A 25,113-nucleotide genomic window follows, 5' to 3' on the forward strand; every position below is an offset into this window, starting at 1 on the left:
AATTTCTTGGGATTTCCTTGAGAAATTCTTTGGAATTTCCTTGGGAAATTCTTTGGAATTTCCTTGGGGAATTCTTAGGAGTTTCCTAGAGAAATTCTTCGAATTTCCTTGGGAAATTCTTCGAATTTCCTTGGGAAATTCTTCGAATTTCCTTGGGAAATTCTTCGAATTTCCTTGGGAAATTCTTCGAATTTCCTTGGGAAATTCTTCGGAATTTCCTTGGAAATTCTTCGAATTTCCTTGGGAAATTCTTCGGAATTTCCTTGGGAAATTCTTCGAATTTCAGGAAATTCTTCGAATTTCCTTGAGGAAATTCTTCGAATTTCCTTGGGAAATTCTTCGGAATTTCCTTGGGAAATTCTTCGAATTTCCTTGGGAAATTCTTCGAATTTCTTGGGAAATTCTTCGAATTTCCTTGGGAAATTCTTCGGAATTTCCTTGGGAAATTCTTCGGAATTTCCTTGGGAAATTCTTCGAATTTCCTTGGGAAATTCTTCGGAATTTCCTTGGGAAATTCTTCGAATTTCCTTGGAAATTCTTCGAATTTCCTTGAAATTCTTCGAATTTCTTGGGAAATTCTTCGAATTTCCTTGAAATTCTTCGAATTTCCTTGAAATTCTTCGGAATTCCTTGGCAAATTCTTCGGAATTTCCTTGGGAAATTCTTCGGAATTTCCTTGGGAAATTCTTCGGAACTTCCTTGGGAAATTCTTCGCAATTTCCTTGGGAAATTCATTCCTTGGGAAATTCTTCGGAATTTCCTTAGAAAATTCTTCGCAATTTCCTTGGGAAATTCGTCGGAATTTCCTTGGGAAATTCGTCGGAATTTCGTTGGAAAATTCGTTGGAATCTCGTCGAAATTTCCTTGGGAAATTTGTCGTAATATCCTTGGGAAATTCTTCGGAATTTCCTTGGGAAATTCTTCGGAATTTCCTTGGGAAATTCTTCGGAATTTCCTTGGGAAATTCTTTGGAATTTCCTTGAGAAATTCTTTGGAATTTCCTTGGGAAATTCTTTGCAATTTCCTTGGGAAATTCTTTGGAATTTCCTTGGAAAATTCTTCGGAATTTCCTTGGGAAATTTTTCGGAATTTCCTTGGGAAATTCTTCGGAATTCTTGGGAAATTCTTCGGAATTTCCTTGGGAAATTCTTCGGAATTTCCTTGGGAAATTCTTCGGAATTTCCTTGGGAAATTCTTCGGAATTTCCTTGTAGATTCTTCGGAATTTCCTTGGGAAATTCTTCGGAATTTCATTGGGAAATTCTTCGGAAATTCCTTGGGAAATTCTTCGGAATTTCATTGGGAAATTCTTCGGAAATTCCTTGGGAAATTCTTCGGAATTTTCCTGGGAAATTCTTCGGAATTTCCTTGGGAAATTCTTCGGAATTTTCCTGGGAAATTCTTCGGAATTTCCTTGGGAAATTCTTCGGAATTTCCTTGGGGAATTCTTCGGAATTTCCTTGGGGAATTCTTCGGAATTTCCTTGGGGAATTCTTCGAAATTTCCTTGGGAAATTCTTCGGAATTTCCTTGGGAAATTCTTCGGAATTTCCTTGGAAAATTCTTCGGAATTTCCTTGGGAAATTCTGCGGAATTTCCTTGGGAAATTCTTCGGAATTTTCATGGGCGTGACGCCGAAAGAAGAATTTTCCAAGTAAATTCCGAAGAATTTCCCAAGGAAATTCCGCAAAATTTCCCAAGGAAATTCCGAAGAATTTTCCAAGGAAATTCCGAAGAATTTTCCAAGGAAATTCCGAAGAATTTCCCAATGAAATTTCGAAGAATTCCCCAATGAAATTTCGAAGAATTCCCCATTCGGAATTTCCTTGGGAAATTTTGCGGAATTTCCTTGGGAAATTCTTCGGAATTTTCTTGGGCGTGACGCCGAAAGAAGAATTTTCCAAGTAAATTCCGAAGAATTTCCCAAGGAAATTCCGCAAAATTTCCCAAGGAAATTCCGAAAAATTTTCCAAGGAAATTCCTAAGATCTATCCATGGAAATTCTTAAGAATTTCCCAATGAAATTTCGAAGAATTTCCCAAGGAAATTCCGAAGAATTTCCCAAGGAAATTCCGAAGAATTTCCCAAGGAAATTCCGAAGAATTTCCCAAGGAAATTCTTCGGAATTTCCTTGGGAAATTCTTCGGAATTTCCTTGGGAAATTCTTCGGAATTTCCTTGGGAAATTCTTCGGAATTTCCTTGGGAAATTCTTCGGAATTTCCTTGGGAAATTCTTCGGAATTTCCTTGGGAAATTCTTCGGAATTTCCATGGGGAAATTCTTCGGAATTATCTTGGGAAATTCTTCTGAATTTCCTTGGGAAATTCTTCGGAATTTCCTTGGGAAATTCTTCGGAATTTCCTTGGGAAATTCTTCGGAATTTCCTTGGGAAATTCTTCGGAATTTCCTTGGGAAATTCTTCCTTTTGAAATTCTTTGGAATTTCCTTGGGAAATTCTTTGGAATTTCCTTGGGAAATTCTTTGGAATTTCCTTGGGAAATTCTTCGGAATTTCCTTGGGAAATTTTTCGGAATTTCCTTGGGAAATTCTTCGGAATTTCCTTGGGAAATTCTTCGGAATTTCCTTGGGAAATTCTTCGGAATTTCCTTGGGAAATTCTTCGGAATTTCCTTGGGAAATTCTTCGGAATTTCCTTGGGAAATTCTTCGGAATTTCCTTGGGAAATTCTTCGGAATTTCCTTGTAGATTCTTCGGAATTTCCTTGGGAAATTCTTCGGAATTTCATTGGGAAATTCTTCGGAATTTCATTGGGAAATTCTTCGGAAATTCCTTGGGAAATTCTTCGGAATTTCATTGGGAAATTCTTCGGAAATTCCTTGGGAAATTCTTCGGAATTTTCCTGGGAAATTCTTCGGAATTTCCTTGGGAAATTCTTCGGAATTTTCCTGGGAAATTCTTCGGAATTTCCTTGGGAAGTTCTTCGGAATTTCCTTGGGGACTTCTTGGGAATTTCCTTGGGAAATTCTTCGGAATTTCCTTGGGGAATTCTTCGAAATTTCCTTGGGAAATTCTTCGGAATTTCCTTGGAAAATTCTTCGGAATTTCCTTGGAAAATTCTTCGGAATTTCCTTGGGAAATTCTTCGGAATTTCCTTGGGAAATTCTTCGGAATTTCCTTGGGAAATTCTTCGGAATTTCCTTGGGAAATTCTTCTTTCGGCGTCACGCCCAAGAAAATTCCGAAGAATTTTCCAAGGAAATTCCGAAGAATTTTCCAAGGAAATTCCGAAGAATTTTCCAAGGAAATTCCGAAGAATTTTCCAAGGAAATTCCGAAGAATTTCCCAAGGAAATTCCGAAGAATTTCCCAAGGAAATTCCGAAGAATTTCCCAAGGAAATTCCAAAGAATTTCCCAAGGAAATTCCAAAGAATTTCCCAAGGAAATCCCGAAGGGAAATTCTTCGGAATTTCCTTGGGAAATTCTTCTTTCGGCGTCACGCCCAAGAAAATTCCGAAGAATTTTCCAAGGAAATTCCGAAGAATTTCCCAAGGAAATTCCGAAGAATTTCCCAAGGAAATTCCGAAGAATTTCCCAAGGAAATTCCGAAGAATTTCCTGAAATTCGAAGAATTTTCAGAAATTCAAATTTCCCAAGGAAATTCGAAGAATTTCCAGGAAATTTCAAAATTTCCCAAGGAAATTCGAAGAATTTCAGAAATTCGAAATTTCATTCTTTCAGGAAATTCGAAGAATTTGAAATTCGAAGAATTTCCCAGAAATTCGAAAAATTCTGAAATTCGAATTCAAAATCCGAAGAATTTCCCAAGGAAAATCCGAAGAATTTCCCAAGGAAATTCCGAAGAATTTTCCAAGAAATTTCCTTGGGAAATTCTTCGGAATTTCCTTGAGGAATTCTTCGGAATTTCATTGGGAAATTCTTCGGAATTTCCTTGGAAAATTCTTCGGAATTTCCTTGGAAAATTCTTCGGAATTTCCTTGGGAAATTCTTCGGAATTTCCTTGGAAAATTCTTCGGAATTTCCTTGGGAAATTCTTCGGAATTTCCTTGGGAAATTCTTCGGAATTTCCTTGGGAAATTCTTTGAATTCCTTGGGAAATTCTTCGAATTTCCTTGAAAAATTCTTCGGAATTTCTTTCGGGAAATTCTTCGGATTTCCTTGAAATTCTTCGAATTTCCTTGGGAAATTCTTCGGAATTTCCTTGGGAAATTCTTCGGAATTTCCTTGGGAAATTCTTCGGAATTTCCTTGGGAAATTCTTCCTTGTTAAATTCTTCGGAATTTCCTTGGGAAATTCTTCGGAATTTCCTTGTAGATTCTTCGTAATTTCCTTGGGAAATTCTTCGGAATTTCATTGGGAAATTCTTCGGAATTTCATTGGGAAATTCTTCGAAAATTCCTTGGGAAATTCTTCGGAATTTCATTGGGAAATTCTTCGGAAATTCCTTGGGAAATTCTTCGGAATTTTCCTGGGAAATTCTTCGGAATTTCCTTGGGAAATTCTTCGGAATTTTCCTGGGAAATTCTTCGGAATTTCCTTGGGAAGTTCTTCGGAGTTTCCTTGGGGACTTCTTCGGAATTTCCTTGGGGAATTCTTCGAAATTTCATTGGGGAATTCTTCGAAATTTCATTGGGAAATTCTTCGGAATTTCCTTGGAAAATTCTTCGGAATTTCCTTGGAAAATTCTTCGGAATTTCCTTGGGAAATTTTGCGGAATTTCCTTGGGAAATTCTTCGGAATTTACTTGGAAAATTCTTCTTTCGGCGTCACGCCCAAGAAAATTCCGAAGAATTTTCCAAGGAAATTCCGAAGAATTTTCCAAGGAAACTCCGAAGAGTTTTCCAAGGAAATTCCGAAAAATTTTCCAAGGAAATTCTGAAGAATTTCCCAAGGAAATTCCGAAGAATTTCCCAAGGAAATTCCGAAGAATTTCCCAAGGAAATTCCAAAGAATTTCCCAAGGAAATCCCGAAGGGAAATTCTTCGGAATTTCCTTGGGAAATTCTTCTTTCGGCGTCACGCCCAAGAAAATTCCGAAGAATTTTCCAAGGAAATTCCAAAGAATTTCCCAAGGAAATTCCGAAGAATTTCCCAAGGAAATTCCAAAGAATTTCCCAAGGAAATTCCGGAGAATTTCCTAAGGAAATTCCGAAGAATTTTCCAAGGAAATTCCGCAGAATTTCCCAAGGAAATTCCGAAGAATTTCCCAAGGAAATTTCAAAGAATTTCCCAAGGAAATTCCGAAGAATTTCCCAGAAATTCGAATTTCGAAATTCAATTTCCCAAGAAAATTCCGAAGAATTTTCCAAGCAAATTCCAAAGAATTTCCCAAGGAAATTTCGAAGAATTTCCCAAGAATTTTCCAAGAAATTTCCTTGGTTAATTCTTCGGAATTTCCTTGGGAAATTCTTCGGAATTGCCTTGGGAAATACTTCAAAATTTCCTTGGAAAATTCTTCGGAATTTCCTTAGAAAATGCTTCGGAATTTCCTTGGAAAGTTTTTCGAATTTTCATGGGAAATTCTTCGAATTTTCATGGGTAAATCTTAAGAATTTCCTTGGGAAATTCTTCGGAATTTCCTTGAGAAATTCTTCGGAATTTCCTTGGGAAATTCTTCGAATGTCCTTGGGAAATTCTTCGAATTTCCTTGGGAAATTCTTCGAATTTCCTTGGGAAATTCTTCGAAATTTCCTTTGGAAATTCTTCGAATTTCCTTGGGAAATTCTTCGGAATTTCCTTGGGAAATTCTTCGAATTTCCTTGGGAAATTCTTCGAATTTCCTGGGAAATTCTTCGAATTTCCTTGGGAAATTCTTCGGAATTTCCTTGGGAAATTCTTTTGAATTTCCTTGGGAAATTCTTCGAATTTCCTTGGGAAATTCTTCAGAATTTCCTTGGGAAATTCTTCAGAATTTCCAGGGGAAATTCTTCAGAATTTCCCGGGGAAATTCTTAAGAATTTCCTTGGAAAATTCTTCGGAATTTCCTTGAAAATTCTTCGGAATTTCCTTGGGAAATTCTTCGGAATTTCCTTGGGAAATTCTTCGAATTTCCTTGGGAAATTTTTCGAATTTCCTTTGAAATTCTTCGGAATTTCCTTGGAAAATTCTTCGGAATTTCCTTGGGAAATTTTTCGGAATTTCCTTGGGAAATTGTTCTTAATTTCCTTGGGAAACTCTTCGGAATTTCCTTGGGAAATTCTCCGGATTTTCCATGGGGAATTCTTCGAAATTGTCTTGGGAAATTCCTCAGAAATTTCCATGGGAAATTCTTCGAAATTTCCTTGGAAAATTCTTCGGATTTTCTTTGGGAATTTCTCCGGAATTTCCTTGGGAAATTCTTCGGAATTTTCTTAGGAAATTCTTCGGAATTTTCTTGGAAAATGCTTCCGAATATCCTTTGGAAATTCTTCCGAATTTCTTTGGGAAATTGTTTGGAATTTCCTTGGGAAATTATTCGGAGTTTTGTTGGGAAATTCTTCGGAATTTCCTTGGGAAATTTTGTGGAATTTCCTTGAGAAATTTTGTGGAATTTCCTTGGGAAATTCTTTGGAATTTCCTTGGGAAATTCTCCGGAATTTCCTTGAAAATTCTTTGGAATTTCCTTGGGAAATTATCCGGAATTTCCTTGGGAAATTCTTCGGAATTTCCTTGGAAAATTCTTCGGAATTTCCTTGGAAAATTCTTCGGAATTTCCTTGGGAAATTCTTCGGAATTTCCTTGGGAAATTCTTCGAATTTCCTTGGGAAATTCTTCGAATTTCCTTGGGAAATTCTTTGGAATTTCCTCGGGAAATTCTTTGGAATTTCCTCGGGAAATTCTGTGGAATTTCCTCGGGAAATTCTGTGGAATTTCCTCGGGAAATTCTGTGGAATTTCCTCGGGAAATTCTGTGGAATTTCCTCGGGAAATTCTGTGGAATTTCCTCGGGAAATTCTGTGGAATTTCCTCGGGAAATTCTGTGGAATTTCCATGGGAAATTCTGTGGAATTTCCATGGGAAATTCTGTGGAATTTCCATGGGAAATTCTGTGGAATTTCCATGGGAAATTCTGTGGAATTTCCATGGGAAATTCTGTGGAATTTCCATGGGAAATTCTGTGGAATTTCCATGGGAATTCTTCGAATTTCCTTGGGAAATTCTTCGAATTTCCTTGGGAAATTCTTCGAATTTCCTTGGGAAATTCTTCGAATTTCCTTGGGAAATTCTTCGAATTTCCTTGGAAATTCTTCGAATTTCCTTGGGAAATTCTTCGAATTTCCTTGGGAAATTCTTCGAATTTCCTTGGGAAATTCTTCGAATTTCCTTGGGAAATTCTTCGAATTTCCTTGGGAAATTCTTCGAATTTCCTTGGGAAATTCTTCGAATTTCCTTGGAAATTCTTCGAATTTCCTTGGGAAATTCTTCGAATTTCCTTGGGAAATTCTTCGAATTTCCTTGGGAAATTCTTCGAATTTCCTTGGGAAATTCTTCGGAATTTCCTTGGGAAATTCTTCGAATTTCCTGGGAAATTCTTCGAATTTCCTTGGGAAATTCTTCGAATTTCCTTGGGAAATTCTTCGAATTTCCTTTGGGAAATTCTTCGAATTTCCTTGGGAAATTCTTCGAATTTCCTTGGGAAATTCTTCGAATTTCCTTGGGAAATTCTTCGAATTTCCTTGAAATTCTTCGAATTTCCTTGGGAAATTCTTCGGAATTTCCTTGGAAATTCTTCGGAATTTCCTTGGGAAATTCTTCGAATTTCCTTGGGAAATTCTTCGAATTTCCTTGGAAATTCTTCGGAATTTCCTTGGGAAATTCTTCGAATTTCCTTGAAATTCTTCGAATTTCATGGGAAATTCTTCGAATTTCCTTGGGAAATTCTTCGAATTTCCTTGGGAAATTCTTCGAATTTCCTTGAAAATTCTTCGAATTTCCTTGAAATTCTTCGAATTTCCTTGGGAAATTCTTCGAATTTCCTTGGGAAATTCTTCGAATTTCCTTGGGAAATTCTTCGAATTTCATTGGGAAATTCTTCGAATTTCATTGGGAAATTCTTCGAATTTCCTTAGAAATTCTTCGAATTTCCTTGGGAAATTCTTCGAATTTTGGGAAATTCTTCGAATTTCCTTTGGAAATTCTTCGAATTTCCTTGGGAAATTCTTCGAATTTCCTTGGGAAATTCTTCGAATTTCCTTGGGAAATTCTTCGGAAATTTCTTGGGAAATTCTTCGGAATTTCCTTGGGAAATTCTTCGGAATTTCCTTGGGAAATTCTCCGGAATTTCCTTGGGAAATTCTCCGGAATTTCCTTGGGAAATTCTCCGGAATTTCCTTGGGAAATTTTTCGGAATTTCCTTGGGAAATTTTCCGGAATTTCCTTGGGAAATTTTCCGGAATTTCCTTGGGAAATTTTCCGGAATTTCCTTGGGAAATTTTCCGGAATTTCCTTGGGAAATTTTCCGGAATTTCCTTGGGAAATTTTCCGGAATTTCCTTGGGAAATTCTTCGGAATTTCCTTGGGAAATTCTTCGGAATTTCCTTGGGAAATTCTTCGGAGTTTCCTTGGGAAATTCTTCGGAATTTCCTTGGGAAATTCTTCGGAATTTCCTTGGGAAATTCTTCGGAATTTCCTTGGGAAATTCTTCGGAATTTCCTTGGGAAATTCTTCGGAATTTCCTTGGGCGTGACGCCGAAAGAAGAATTTCCCAAGGAAATTCCGAAGGGAAATTCTTCGGAATTTCCTTGGGCGTGACGCCGAAAACGCCGCTGACTAAAATTCTGACAAACGCCGCCGGAAATTCTTCGGAGTTTCCTTGGGAAATTCTTCGGAATTTCCTTGGGAAATTCTTCGGAATTTCTTTGGGAAATTCTTCGGAGTTTCCTTGGGAAATCCTTCGGAATTTCCTTGGGAAATTCTTCGGAATTTCCTTGGGCGTGACGCCGAAAGAAGAATTTCCTTGGGCGTGACGCCGAAAGAAGAATTTTCCAAGGAAATTCCGAAGAATTTTTCAAGGAAATTCCGAAGGGAAATTCTTCGGAATTTCCTTGGGCGTGACGCCGAAAACGCCGCCGCCGTCGAATTTCGGACTGGCGCACACCTCTGTCGGAATTCTTCTTACAAGAGGCTTTGAAGCGATCTATCAAGATGCGCAGAGCCCTCCTTTTAAGGCTGTGAACCATTCAACCGATTCGTTTAACTTTTAGTTAAAATTTGACAGTTCGATGGTTATTTCGCCGTGGTTAAAAATAACCCTGCTCCGGAGCATGGATAGATTTGACATTTCGGTAGTTAAACTTTGTTCGCGAGAAAATTGGCGCCAAATCCATTTCGTTCCGAATAACTATCAATCTGTCAAAACTCAAATGGGTCGGCTTCGGAGTAAAATTTTAACCACGATGGGAAAATAACCATCGAAGTGTCAAATTTTAACTAAAAGTTAAACGAATCGGTGGAATGGTTCACAGCCTAAGTGTCTCGAAAGCCGCCATTCAAGAGGATCTGAAGCCATCTTTCAATAGGCTCGGAAACCTTCATTCAAGAGGCTTGGAAGGCTCCAATAGCCATGAAAGTGCTGTAAAAAGCTTGATCTATAAACTTACGGAGTAATGAAAATTTCAGCCAACTTTTTGGAGAGCCATAAATCCCGTTAGGTTTCAGGTCCGTTTTTCATATATGTTATGAGTGACACTTTTTTTTTTCATTTACAGCAAAAAAAAAAAGAGGTACCGCAATTAATGAAAAAGTTCGAAGGGGTACCTCTCAAGAAAAGGGTTGAGAACCGCTGCCGTATATAATTCAGAACTTCTGTATAGAAATATGAATTTTACATTATAACTGGCTCTTAGCTCGTCTGCAATTACCATAGGTTATTTATCAATGATTCCTGGTTGATTAACCCTTAAAGAATACTATTCCCAATGTGAGTGTCACTTAGTCATGGTGCTAAGTAAGCGGCATAAGTAGAGTAGAGAGGGACAAGAGTGCGCGTGGTAAGAGTTTGACAGGTATTCTGGCCAATTATTGTCATGTGTAATTGTAAACGATTTGAATAAACAAAAAAGAGACAGAAATCGAAAATTATTCTTCTAAGGATAAGCTGAAGTCATTTGGTGTAAGAAGGAACTTATCGAACAAAGCGCTGAAGCGAAATAATGAAATCGTATTAGGTAGGTATTATTTCATTTTATCAAAACCAACATCTATAAATTACGCAACGCTTATGAAATGGAAATGGTCAATTTTTGCATTACGTAATTAGTGGACTTCTTTAGGGAAAATTCCTTTGTTTGTGCCACGCGAAATCTGGTCTCCGTAGTTTTTTGCTATATAAAAAACAATGTTTTTGTATGATAATTCTAGGACCCCCTCCGCCTTTCAGAGTTACGTAATCTTTAAACATTCCATAATATACTTTCAATGAACATTATTATTATAATCTTTATTAAAGAGGTTTTTAGCCCAAGGCTAGTTCACCTCCGTTTCAATGAACATCAATTAAATGTTATTAATTATTTTTGTATAAAAATATATACACATGATTGGAAAATTGCGTTCTCTTACACCACCCAATGCGCACTCTTACCCCACCAGTGGGGTAAGAGTGTGTTTTTACGTGTCTTGCAATCGGGGTTCTACTAAAACCGAAAATCCATAAATTCAATTTTTTTTCCGCTGGGTAACATAAAGGAAAAGTATACGAATCGTCGACATTGATTTGATATGCAGAAGCTTGCTTCATAAAAGCCTCATGTTCAATTGAAAACTAAGTGCGTACTCTTACCCCACTCTACTCTAAGGTTTTTTTTTTCAAATCCTTCTAAATTAAGAAATATTAGACCTATTACAGAATGTTTATCTCTTTAACATTGGTAACAAACAGATTTCTCATTAATGCACAAAAAACTGTAATGTAACTGAAATGGAAATGAGATTCAAAAGTTACAGAACAAATCGCTTAAGGTGACACACTTACCCTGACTCCGGTAACTCTAACTCCGTTTTATTTATGGGGAAGTTGGGGGCATTTCGTCAATCAAGTACTACATTGAATCAACAATCCCTTTTCATATCCAAGATAACTGATATCAAAGATCCTCATAATTTTCTATTGCGTCTTATATTGGAATCCTGGGTTGCGTCCCACCTTTATTTCATGAACAGATATGAGCATCTCTAGATTCCAAACTACGAGTGGTTAGTTGAAAACTTATAAAGCAAATTTCTATATTTGTAAAATAAATTATTTACATAACGACATACAAAGCTCCGGCAGTTAGTCGGAAAGCGAAAATACTCTTCCCTGAACAAATACTAGCTAAGCGATAAGAGCTACAATCCAACAATCAGTACAAACGAAGTAGTCAGGATTTACATCGATTTGGAACCCCATCAAGTAACATAATTGAATAGGTATAGAGTTCACTGTTGCCGATCGTATAATAGATTTATGAACATTTTGTCTGTATCGGCACAGCTAGCTTAGACCAATTGAATCTAACGACATCATTAATAATGTATCATACTTCCAAAAATAGGTGTATCATAATGCTATTGAACCAAGCATATGGGTCAACAAGCCAACAAACATCAGCTTGCGTGCATAAATAGACAACAAAATGCCACTCACCTTTGACATATTTTCATCCGAATTAGCTCTCCAACTCGTTTTTGTGTGGCACTTGCAGCCCTTCCGTTCCTCACTTGGTCCAACGTCTTTTCAACCGGCACACGCTACTAAGCCCGATTTGAACAGTCTCCAAAACAGTTTCGACCACACATGCGTCAGGCCAGGGCACGCCAATTCAATACACACGCGATAATTACCACCGGATCAACACGTCTAATTCTTATTTACTGTTTCCAACCGAGGGCGCCGAACTTACTGACTGCACTTGTTGGCCACCGTAGCACTTTGCTTCCCCCTTTTCGGTGAGGAATTCACATCACATCATCTCCGGATGAATGTTTTGGATCCAGTCCTTTCACTTGTCACTTTATCACGCGAAACCCGCCGAAGAAACCACATCCAATCAAAATCCATCCGCCGAAACAATAGAGTTGTTGTTGAGTGGCGCCGGTTTCACTGCCTACTCTGCACTAATCAAACACTCGTGAGTTCGTTGATTCGCGGGGTTAATCTCCGCGGAACTAAAATCGATTTACCTGGCAATGTTATTTGTTCGCCGGTAATTGCGCTTTTTTCTCGGAACAGATTACGCTATAATCATCTCCAACTACCGACTAATTTCAATATTTGTCTTAAAATTTTCTCCGTTTTTTTGGCGTTAAAATGGAATAACGTTCGTTGGCTGTTTTTTGCTTCTTCTCACGTCACTCACTGTAGGCTATCACTGGGCACTGTGTGTATTTTGTTGCTATGTAACTCTTCGAACCTGGAGACTGAGCAGTTAAATGTAGGTAGGGATGATTGGTTTCACTTTTAGTCTTCAGTTGCCTTTACCCTGCGCAATTTTTGCTGCCTCTTCTGTGCAAAAATGAATAATGCGAAAGTTATAAGCCAAATAAACTAGCTGTACATAACTGTTCCATTCGCAACATCTGTTGAGCGAGTGCGCGTTTGCTGCCCTTTGAAATTGAAATACAAGGGATTACAAGAACCAACTGGGACAGACAAAATCTAAATTTTATTTTATTCTGAACCAAACGATATGTGGGAAGGAACTGGTTTTCGATGTTCTGATTAAAAATATTACAGACCTTTTAAGGCTTTTTGATAGAAATTCAAATGTTTTGATTAAACGAACAAAGTGACATGAGAGTTGCACAAACAGGTTCATTCGTGATTTTTTACCTGTTTTATCCCTTGGAAATTAAAAAAATCGAAGGCATTTCACGACGGAAGGAAATAAAAAAGAAAATAGGTACCAAAGAAATTTAAAAGAATTTCTAAAGGGAATTTTAAGGAATTTCCAAGTCCTAATTTTATTTATTCTGATGAAAATCAAAAAAAAAATCGTGGAAATTCAAAAGCATTTTCATTGGAATAAACAGTTTGACCCTATTTTCGTCAATTTTGTCCCATTCAAATTCCCAAATTTTGTCCCAAATTCAATAAATATGCAAACTAGCATACAAATCAAGGGACATTCGTAAGGCCGTCTTCAGTGTCTCGAGCCTGCCGCTCAGTGAAGAGATACCACTAAAAAATTGAAATTAATAAATTTGCTATTTTCGATTAAATTTTACCACCTTGATAGGATCGTTACATTATGAGGGTTCGACATTGTGCATGGCAATTGATGCCAAACCCTATTTTGCTAATCGTGTTGAGAAATTCACAAACTCAAGTGCGCTCTTTTTGTGTGCTGTCGACAAAGTTCACTTTCTTCTCGATCGTCTGCCAGTACATAGAGCACCAGCACTGACTGCCTGTGGATCTCACCCTGAACGCGCGCGCTCGCTCCAGTTGTTGCAAAACCATGGGAAACCACTTTTATTAATCACCTCTCGCTGGTTGTGTCGTCCGAGTCGAGCCGTCTCTGATTCTGATTCGCTTTACAGCGACGACGACGGTATACACCCACTGACTAAGTCGTGCACCTCGTGCCGATACATCGGAAACAAGCACAAGTCCCATCCACGCGGGCGTTGTATCGGATTTTCCCTTTTCTTTTCCGCTGCTTTGTTGGCCTGCAAAGTACTCTCGAACCACAGGGGAAATTCAGTGACTCTAATGACAATGATGACGGCAACGGTTGTACAATCGATTTTCTCCACTGGCTATTGCACTGTTATCGTAGGTTTTCGGATCTGGAATTGACTGGAATTGAGTCATTTTCTACGTGAGAGATCGATTTTGGGGTGTCACTAGTCAGTAACACGAATGATGGTTTGTAGATTTTTCCAACAGTTTTCCAATTTCTTCATAATGGTTTGAATATTTTCACATATCGATGATTAGAAATGGATATCCTAAAAAAAAGAGAGAAAAAAATGTGTTAGTTTGCTGCATTTATACTTTTTAATTTTACATTTAAAAGAAGTAATGGTTCATTTGAGTGGTGCATAGTCTTATAGTAAGATTTGCTGGGCAAACTCGGAGTTTATCCTTCGCTTCAATCTTTTTTTTTTCAGAATAGTGTCAAGAATGACCGTATGCGCACGATATTTGAAAACTCTGAAAACTCTGAGGTATTACTCGAGTACAACTTAGTTATATTTGACTCTCATACCTTCAGAAGAGCAGAACGTCAGAACGTTCAGCACGTCTTTATAGTAGAACAACTAATGCATAGATGAGGCATTCCTTAAATTGAAACTCATTTGAAACAAACAGTGAAACTATGCCTCAAGGTTTTCTAAAGCAAACAAATGCAAATGTCATTTTACAACACTTAACGCAAACAATACAAACCAGAGCAAGATTGGGCGAATACAACTCGTGATATATAAAATAGACAAATTGGAGATAGTCAACGTTTCGATTAACGGCCATCCTTTTCCCCATAGTGCAATGCTGGCTGCAGATATGGCCGTCAGGAATACGCAGAGATATGGCCATTTCAGTGACAACGGGACGGTGTTTAGCCGTATATCCTGAGTCGATGTCACTTTCGTAGATCACCCGGAACCTGTTTTAAATTTACTAGTGAGTCTATGTATGTAGATTCACTGGCGGAGTTAAGCTGGGACACGATGGGGCACGTGACCCACTAAATTGAATATTTCACTGAAATTTAATCATATCCGAAAAGAAGATTATTTTGAGCTTTTAGTCGAACGTCTTTACTTGTCATAAGACGAGTTTGTGGTATCCCATTTCCAGAAATGAATGGAATAGTACACACTAGTCTTATGACAAGTAATTATATCTGCCCAAAATTATTTGAAAAAAAAAATTCTTAAAATTTTGAATAATTTTTGAAAAACCGAAAAATTTCTTGGAGTGATTTTCGAAAGAGTTTTTGAAAAATTCTAGGGTTTTCTTTAGAAATTCAAATAAATATTTCTCCGGTAATTTTATTAAAAATTCCATCGTAAATTCCTGTAAGAATTCCTTCGGAAATACCTTCAGCAATTCCTTTGCAAAATCTATCCGATAATCTATCAGGATTTGAAAATTTCTTCGATAATTCATTCTGAATTTTTTTCAGGAATTTCTTCGAAAATTTCTTCTGAAAATCCCTTAGAAATACTTCCCACTTCAGGAATTTCCTCCAGAGATAATTTAGAATATTACGCCATTATTTTTATGTCATTCCTCCTGGGACTTTTTTGAAAAATCTTCTGGAAAGGCCCTCGTAAATTCATCCAGAAACTATTTCGGAACCGGAGACGAGCCAGCCTCGGGCTGAAAGTCTCCTTAATAAAGACAAAAAAAAACTATTTCGGAACTTCCTTTTCCTTTTAGTAAAACCATATGAAACTCCTGCTGGAATTATCCCTGATATTTTGATGAAGATTTTTTTCCGAAAATTTATTAGAAAATGAAATAGGAAATCCTGAAGAAATCATTAGGTGAAATTTCAAAGAAATTTCAAGAATTTCTTACTAAATTTTCGGAAGGGATTTTTTGAGGAATTACTGGAAGCAATTGTTTGAAAGTATCCTTCAATAATTGTTGATTCAATTTCTTTAAAAACCCTGCAGGAGTTCTCAATTCAATTTTTGTAGGAAATCTTAAGGCAATTTACAAAGGAATTACAAAGAAACTCATAAAATAAATTTTCCTTGAAGAATTTCGGAAGGTTTTCCAGAAACAATTTCCGTAGATATTCTTAAAGGGGTTTCCGCAGGAATTCCAAAAATATCTAATGGATCTCATAAAAGTATTCCTAAAGGGTTATTCATAGGAATTTCTAAATGAAAATTCCTAGAAGAATTTGTAAAGGTATTCTTGAAGGAATTCCTGTAAGAAACTCCGAAGGATTTTCTGAAGGAATATTCGAATAAATTTTGGAAGGTATTTCCAAAAATAAATTGAAAACATAAATTGTAACTAAAATAAATTGGAAGATTCCTTTGGAAATTCCTCGAAAATTCAATTGAAATTAATTCGGAAATTATTTTACGAATTCTTTTGGGAATTTCTTCAGAAATTCTTTTGGAAAATCCTTCTGAAGTTCCTTTAGGAATACTTTCGGAAATTGTTTTAGGAATACCATCGGTAATTTTGTTAGTCCTTCGGATGTTTCTTTAAGAATGCCTTGGAAAATCCCTTCAGGAGATTTTTCGGAATATGATTTAGGAATTTCTATGAAATATATTTTGGAAAGTCTGCTAGTACCAGGCATTGCAAACCATCCCATCATTCGATCTTTTGAGCAAAGATACTGATGAAATAATGGGATATCGATCTTAGCTATCTATCCGCTCAGTAAACAAAGTGCAATGTTCGTCATGGAGAAACATTTTTTCACAGCTTTTGTTGTAGCAACACCTTCGCAACGCGAACAAACCCTGAACCGCGCTGGCTATCCGGATCATCATCGAACGCTCAAATGATAATATCTTTCCAGAGTGCGCTTTGATTAGAGATAATATCTTTGCACAAGCAAAGATAATATCCTGTGCTCAGATGATATTGCAATGCCTGGCTAGTACTTTCTCAATTAATCCCTTGGGAAACTCTAGGAAGAAATTCTTAGAATACCATCGAAATTCCCCTCAGGAATTTCTCCAGATCTCCAGGAATTCTCTCGACAATTCTTATAAGAATTCCTTCATTTTTTGGCAAATATTTTAGAGATTCAAATTCTTCAAAAATTCTTTCAGGAATCCTTGGTAAATTTCATTTGCAATTTTTTTGGGAATTACTTAGAGAATCCTTTCGAATTTCCGTTAGAAACTTCTACGAAAACTCCTTTAGAATTTTCTATTTCATTCTTCAATAATTTTCCGGAAGAACTCTTTCAACAAATTTTCCGGTATAATTCCTGCAGGAATTTTGAAAGGAATATTACATTGTTTTACTAAAAGAATTTCTGGAGAAATTTATAAAGACCTTTCGGGAGGTTCTACGGACGAACCCCTGTGGGAATATTCAAATGGACTGCTGTGGGAGTTTTACGAATTATTCCTGGAGGAGTAATCGAAGAATTTCTGAAGGATTTTCTGGAGAAATTTTGGGAGAAATTCCGGCAGGAATTTCCAAATGTATTTAGGGAGGAATTTCAGAATGTACTCTAGAATAAATTTACAAAGAACCACCCGAATTAATTTTGAAAAATATTTTCCTAACGATTTTCTGAAAAAATTTGCTGAAGATCTTTTTTTTTTTTTTTTTTGTGTCTTTATTAAAGAGACTTTCAGCCCGAGGCTGGCTCGTCTCCGTGCTGAAGATCTATTCTGCCGTAATCTGGAAAAGTGATGTAACAGCCATTTTATAACATGAATGTTTTCCATTTTTCTGTTGAAGAGCTTGATGAGTAGTACTCGTGAACACCATTTTTGGAAATGGGCGTATACGTCACTTTTTCAGATTACGGCAGTATTAAAGTCATCCACGAAAAAAATTCTAACGGAATTTTCAAAAAAATACCTACTGGAATTTTCATATAAACTTCTAGATTAATACTGGAATTCATTCGAAAATTACTTTAGGAACTTTTACAAGAATTTCATAAGGGACATCTGAAGGAATTCGTTCGAAAATTCTTGCGCAAATCCAGACAGTACTAAAACAAAATCCTGTTTTGAATTTGGAATTAAGACTTCATGCCAAAAATATAAACCCAAAAATATCGGGATTGCAGTCGATCCATCATCATACTTCTTTGGACTTTATGAAGTATTTTTTAGGAATTTACTTGAGGAGTTGCTTCGGAAATTTCGCCAGAAATTTCTTAGAGTATCAATTCAGATGATATTTATGAATTTATCCAAAAGTTCGTTGGAAATATAATCCAGATATTTTTTTCGTAAAAAGATTCGATTGGTCACCCGGATGATCTTTTATGCATACCTCCAAAACTTCCTCCAGGAATTCCAATTATTACAAAATTCCTCAAAGAATTTCTGAAAATTTCCTCAGCAAGTAAATCGAGAAACACTTTCTGAAATTCCTTTAGGAATTTTTTTGAAAATTTCTTCCAAAATTTGTCTAAGAATTGTTTTGGAAAATCCTCACGAATTTCCTTAAGGAATTCCTTTAGCAATCCGCCAGAATTACTTTCAGAAATGCTTTCAAAAGACTCGGAAACCTCCTTTCAAGAGGCCTGGAAGCCTCGTTTCAAACGGCTTGAACGGCTCCTTTTAAGAGAATCGGAAGTCTTCTTTCAAAAAGCTCGGAAGGCCCTTTTCAAAGGCTCGGAAAGCTCCTTTCAGAAGGATTGGAAACCTTCTTTTAAGAGGCTCGGCAGCCTCCATTCAAGAGACTCGGTAGCCTTCTTTCAAGAGGGCCTTCGATCAAGAGGCTCGGAAGTTCTTCCAAAAAGCTCGGAAGGCTCCTTTCAAGAAGCTCGGAAGCCTTTTTTCAAGAGGCTTGGAAATCTGCTTTCAAAAGGCTTGGAAGTCTCCTTTCAATAGGCTCGGAAGCCTTCTTTCGAAAGGCTCAGAAGCCTGCTATCAAGAGACCCGGAAGACTTCTTTCAAGAGACCCGAAAGCCTCGTTTTAAGAGGCCCGGAGGCCTACTTCAAAAGGCTCGGAAGCATCTTTTGAAAAGAATCGGAAGCCTTCTTCCAAAAAGCTCGGAAGGCTCCTTTCAAGAGTTTCGGAAGACACCTTTCAAGAGGCTCGGAAGGTTTCTACTAAGAGGCTTGTAAGCTTGTAAGAGGCTCGTAAGTCGTAAGTCTCCTTTTAAGAGGCTCGGAAGCCTTTTTTCAACTAGCTCGAAAGCCTCGCTTCAAGGAGCTCGGATTTCTTCTTTCAAGAGGCTTGGAAGCATTTTTTTCATGAGTCTCAGAATCGTCCTTTCAAGATGCAAAGGAAACCTTCGTTTAAGTGACTGAAACCTTAGTTTACCTTTAAGTACGACCTTCAGTATTTGGTCGGAATTCCTACGGAAATTCTGATAAAATAAATTCGGAAATTGTATCAGGGAAAACTACCTGAAATTTCCTTAAGAGAATTCCTTCGGATTTTTTTAGAAATTCCTGCGGAAATTGAATTAGGAGTTCATTCGAACTTTTTTACCAAACTGTTTTAACAATTTTTTCAGGAATTTCTTAAATAAATTCTTCCAGTAATTCCTTAAGAGATCCCTCTAGGAAGATGGAAGAATTTTTGGAAATCCTTCAGAATTCCTTCAAATCTTCATCCAGGAATCCCTTTGGACATTCCTCCGTAAATTCAATTAGATATTCCTTGAGACCTTCGAATATTCCTTCATTTTTTTTCTCGGAAATTACTTGAGAAATTCTTTTAGAAACATTTGGAAATTACTTTAAGAATTCTTTCCGAAATTTAATCTGAAAATTCTTTTCAAATTTCCATTAGAAACTCTTCAGAAAATTCGTTTAGTATTTCCTATTTCATTCTTCAATAAATTTTCGGAAAAAATCTTCCAACTAAATTTCTGGAATAATTCCTGCGGGAATTTTGAAAGAAATTTCGTATGGTTTTACTAAGATGATTGCCGCAGGATTTCTTGGAGGAAGTTTTTAAGGAATTTCCGGATAAATTTACAAAGGTCTTTCCAGAGAATTTTCCGAAGAAATGTCAAAAGGAATTCCTGGCGTAATTTATTGGAGGAGTTCTCAAAATAATTTTTGAAGGATTTCCTAAAACATATCCCGGAGAAATTCCTCAATCAATTTCTGAAAAAAATAGTAAGGGAATTTTCAAAGAATTTCCTAATGAAATTTCGGAAGGATTTCTTCTAAAGTAATTTTCGAAGGTATTCCTAAAACAATTTCAATAATTCCTGAAGGAATATCCGAATTTTAATTTGAATTTCTAACGAATTCCTACAGGAATTCTCAAAGGAATTTCTAAAAGAATTTCTGAAGAAATTCCTAAAAGAACTCGTAATGGAATCAACGAAGAAATTTTCGAAATTTTCTTATATTACCTTCTTTGAATTTCCAAGGGAATTTCTGGAGTTAGCTGCCAAGTAATTTCCGGGGGATTTTCTGGGGAAAACACAAGAGGAAATTTTTGTCCAAGACTTGTGGAAGGAATACTTCCCGGAGAAATTCCCGAGAGAATGGAATTTCCGTTAGTATTCGAAGGAATACCTGAAGTAATGTTCCGAAAGAGTTTCTATAGAATTTTCTGAAATTACTCTTGTTTTTTTTTGGAAAAATCTTAGTGTCATTTCCTGTAGAATAATTTACGAAAAAAATGCCAGAAGTTAATTCACTAGAAATTCTTGAGAACATCCGAAGCATTCAGGTCAGTAGTAAACCCCTGTTTTGACTCTGGAATTGATTGCTAGAAAATCGTTATTACAGTCTATACATTATCACACCAATAACGCCAGAAAAGCTGGCGCCCCACCTGTACCAGAACTCCTGAGCCGCCAGTGTGTAAATTCTATTTCCATCGTCTTGGAAAAACATAACATTTGACACCCATATAGTTAGTTAGACAACACGATTGTAAAACGCTTGGTTTTTCTTCTTCATCATCATCTTCATTGGCATTAGATCCCCCACTGGGACATTTCCGCCTCGCTCCCTCGATCCCCCACTGGGACATTTCCGCCTTGGTTTCCAAGCCAAGTAACCATTTTCTGCATTCGAACATACGTCATGAGGCTAACACTATTATGCCCAGGGAAGTCGAGACAACCGCCAACCCGACAATTTCCTTGACTGAACCGGGAATCGAGCCCAGCCACTCTCAGCATGACCTTGCTTTGTAGCCGCGCATCTTACCGCACGGCTATGGAACGCTCGGTTCAAATTATCAAATTTGTGAATTAACACAACAGAGGCTGGTTTCCATGCCATGGAAAAATATTTTTCTGCAACGATCGATTGAACAACATAGCATTAACACAGACAAACAGACATAACAGGATTGCTTTTGCATCGCCCATTAGTTTAACGGTCGATTTGTTAGATGCTGGGTCATTAGGCCGAAGGCCGTTAGGCCGAATGGTCATGAGGCCGAAGGTCATTTGGCCGAATGGTCATTTGGCCCAATGGTCATTAGGCCGAACGGTCATTAGGCCGAATGGCCATTAGGCCGAATGAGTACTGGGGAGTGAGAAGTGAGTAGTGCGATGTGAGTAAGAAGTATAATGGAAGAAGAAAAAAAGAAAAAGGAGGAATAAGCAAGAAGAAAAAAGCAAGACGGAAGAAGGAAGAAGGAATTCTGCCAGGTTTCGACGGGGAAATTCATCTTTTTTTGGACAACTAGATCAAATTCATGTTCAGACTGCTGAATACGGGAGATATTCCGGACTGTATGAGGGCGTATGCAAGAGTTTTTCTTGAGTTGATTGAGATATTGATGTCACAGATTGGTCGACGAACACATGAAATATGGCCGTTTCCGTGAAATCCGTGAAACCAGTCCTGAGCAAACTGGAACTGGTTACAGCTATTTTTTTTCAATATTTCAATATCTCCACATGAGTTTAAGCCAGTTGTTTAAAACAAGGTGAATTATTCTGTCGAAACCTGGCAGAACCAAAGAAATCGGTTGAAATTTTACAGAGATATTGTAATTTGAATTTTAAAAAGTTTCGCCTGTTCTGATCATTATATCAAAGTTGATCCAACCCCTGTATAACTAAAATAAAACTGATAGAAGAAATGATGTTTGTTTTAACTACTTTCAGAATAACTTTCGATGAAACTGGCCTTCAGTACAGTAAGATCCAGGTGAATCGCTGCCGAATCTAACACATTTCGCGCGAAAATATTTGCATGAGCACCTCTTCGTCTGTAGACAGAGAGGTGGCATATAGACAATAGAGGTAATAAACCATAGATGAAGATTATAGCAGCGGTTCTATTTGTTCTCGTTCGCAAACATGTTGTGTACACTACACAATTGTCAAAACGTACTGAATTCAGCACTCTATCCTCGCCGGCAAAAGAAGTATCGACAATCTTCCTCTATAGTTTATTACCTCCATTGGGAAATACGGCAACAATTTCATCGTTTCTTTGTGCTAAATGCGTGCTCACTGCTAAAAAAATCACAAAAATATTAAACGAATTAAATACCTTCATAGTGCTTTGTTTTTCGTGGGATGAATATCGGAACTATGAAATGAAGTACAGAAGTAGTAACCCTAAATACTGCAGTTATTTGACAAGTGGTAATGTCAGTAAACCATCTTTTGATCCGCTACCGTCGCCAACGCAAATGGTCGAATTCGTCGAATTTCGAATTACAAATTTTGTGAAATTTATTTTTTTAATCTTTAGAGCTATGGGGTCATACTATTCTACAAAGTTGTAGAGAACTTAATTCTAAGCAATTTTGCTCTAAAAACATTTATTTTATCTCATAAGTAATGATTTATGACAAAATTACTAAATTTAGATAGGGTGGTCCCGAAAAAAAAGTTTTTAATTTCCATTTTCTTCAATCCAAATTATTTTCAAAAACTGCCTTAGCACAGCCTCACGGTCTTTGGTTGGCGGTATGATTGATAGCTTCATTACACCCGGTTCTTTTTTTACACGGGTGGGTTTTTGTTGATTACGACCTTTAGCGTTGATGAAACTATCAGTAACCCCATGAAAAAAATCACAAAAAATCAAAGGAAATTCAAGTGATATTTAAAAAGCTGTTAAAAATCAGGTTAACTGGGAAATTAAAGAAAACCGTGTAAAAAAAAATATTGAGTGTACCAAGCAATTTATAAGCGTTTCTAACGATTAATGTTTAACATGTTGTTAATTTGCTGGTCGTTGGCAAACAATGTCTCATTAAGAGATTGTTCATGGTCGGATGTAAGGTTTGTGGGGATGAAACCAATAACCATTCACCTCTTCATCAAACTACCATCGAAAATTATACATTGTTTCATTTTATGTGTATCATTTTTCGAGTGACCTTAGCGTACGCGTTCCACAGTTTAATTCCACAAAAATCATAGACATATCAGATTCCGAAATTATTCTAAAACTTGAGAGAAGTCCCACTTAAAATATGAGGGAATTCCCACTGAAAATTCTTCGGAATTTCCAAAAGAAATTCTGAGAAATGTCTAGTTGAAATTATTTAAATAATTAGCACGAGACGAGCCAGCCTTGGGCTGAAAGTCTCGCTAATAAAGACATAAAAAAAATATAACGGTGAGTTCTTTAAAATTTTTACAGGAAATTCTTCTGAATTACAATTCTCTTTTAATTTCCATGGAACATTTTGAATTTTGATGAGAAACTAACTAGTCTTAATTTCCACTGAAAACTTTACAGAATTGCCATTGGAAATGCTTATTTTTATTTACTGTAATTTCTTCAAAACATCCATGTTAAATTCTTCATAATTGCCATGAGAAAATCCTTTAAACTTCCACTACAAATTCCAATGACCTTCTACGGGAAGTGCGCTGAGTTTTCGCGAAAGATTTCTGTGGATTTCTTTGAGAAATTTTACGGAGATTCCACTGGAAACTCTTAGGAATTTCCACGGAGAATGCTTCGAATTTTCAACAGGTACTAATTGTTTGGAGTATCCGGGAAATAATTTTGAATTCCTAATGGAATCTCTATGGAATTTTAACAGTCAAAACCAATAAACAATCTATTCTAAAAGGATAAAAACTTACATTTTCACTATGAGTTTTATGTTTACGGGTTGTATTGAATGAAACGGTAATAAAAAAATAAAATAAGAGCGACAAATTTCTGCATAATAATGATTTTGTTCACTCCTGACAAAAAATCTTACATCCTTACTGCCTATTCAGACGAGACTACTAATGGTTTTGTTACTTTAACAAATGTTTCTAACCACTTTTAACTTCTTCCACAATTTCTAATTGCTGGTTACATTATGCCAACAATTCTATTTAGGTAGGGAAAAGTTTTAGGGGATAGCAAGTCTGCTTTTTGTACTTACACAATGCACACTTTGCCAAAAAATGTCAAAGAAGCCTAAAAAATGCCCCCTCTCATGCTTCGATGCGCCAAAAGGAAATGTTTTGCCGTACTTTCCTGCGTGTTATGTATTGTGAAGAAGAAAAATCATTCATGTACAATATATACGTGTATTAGACTGATCCAAGTTAAATGGCCTTGAAGAGAGATTTTTCTATCCACTAATTTATAACTTAGTTGTGATGCGACAATGTCCCAGTAGAGATGTAATGCCAATAAGAAGAATAAGAGGAAGATAATCTCAATTGTGAATGATCAGTGAAGCATAATGGGAGTCAATCTTTTCAGATAGGTCTGTTCTAAAACACTGAAGAAGTTTTCAAGTAGAAAACGAAATACGTATCTGTTGATACAAAGTTAATCCATATAGTGGGAGTAAATGGAATAGTGAAGTCTTTCAATGCTCTCCCCTGGCCCCTAAGTCAATTCGCACTTGTATTCCTACACCTTGCGCATCGGCAAAAATTCAAAATCTATTCCCACGCAAATCCAGGTTGTCCCGTCGCCGGTCGGCCGTCAGTTGTTTATCGAAAATAGAACAATGCCACCCTCACTTTGGCCACAACCGACCCCGTTTGATGAGCGAACCACATGGAATCGGACCACGTGCATGCATGCATGGCGTGCGGTAGGCATTGAACGATGTAAAGTGAGCCGAAGAGGCAACCATAAAACCGCAAACTGTAAATCAGGCACATTTTTAGACATAAACACCATTGTGGGGATATCTGCTCCCAACAGAGCTGATTGCCAATAGTTTTGAGAACTTTGGTGAGGTGTTCAGTTCGATATGGCACTGAACGCTGATGGGTTCGGAATTGCGTGACCAAACATCCGGTTGCCGATCTTCGGTTTCAGTTTGTGTTTATGTTGGACTAGCTTTATGTACCCGGCCTTGCTCGGAATTGCCAGTTTGGTTTTCAGTTTTTTCACAATCAAAAAAAGATAAAACCAATTGGTCAACAGAGTAAATGTGTTAACTTATTGATACTTCATCATTTGATTTAAAGAAGGCTTCTGGAAGCATTGACTGATCTGGAAAAAGAGATCGTTGGTTTGAATAGCCTTATTCCGGGCAAACGTCAATTGCTAAAGAAGGAAAAACATCCACCGATGCTTTATTCCGGGCAAACCCCCATTTTTGAAGAAGGGATCACACTCACCATTGCCTTATTCCGGGCAAATGCCTATTTT

The 25,113-nt window shown here is 37.0% G+C and overlaps 1 protein-coding gene across 2 annotated transcripts in view; it reads right to left on the reverse strand.

Moving 5' to 3' along the window:
- LOC134212865 (uncharacterized) overlaps positions 1 to 25,113 on the reverse strand; it is a 556,490-nt gene that overhangs the window by 513,794 nt on the left and 17,583 nt on the right. For both annotated transcript variants that reach the window (XM_062691118.1, XM_062691117.1), the window contains exons 2-3: positions 13,417 to 13,884; positions 11,579 to 12,436 (exon numbers count right to left, since the gene is read on the reverse strand). In XM_062691118.1, coding sequence (XP_062547102.1) covers positions 11,579 to 11,587 — 9 coding nt within the window. In that variant the 5' untranslated portion in view covers positions 11,588 to 12,436; positions 13,417 to 13,884. The remainder of the gene's footprint in view (positions 1 to 11,578; positions 12,437 to 13,416; positions 13,885 to 25,113) is intronic.

Source organism: Armigeres subalbatus, chromosome 2 (genome assembly GCF_024139115.2).
Source record: "Armigeres subalbatus isolate Guangzhou_Male chromosome 2, GZ_Asu_2, whole genome shotgun sequence".
Lineage (NCBI taxonomy): Eukaryota > Metazoa > Arthropoda > Insecta > Diptera > Culicidae > Armigeres > Armigeres subalbatus.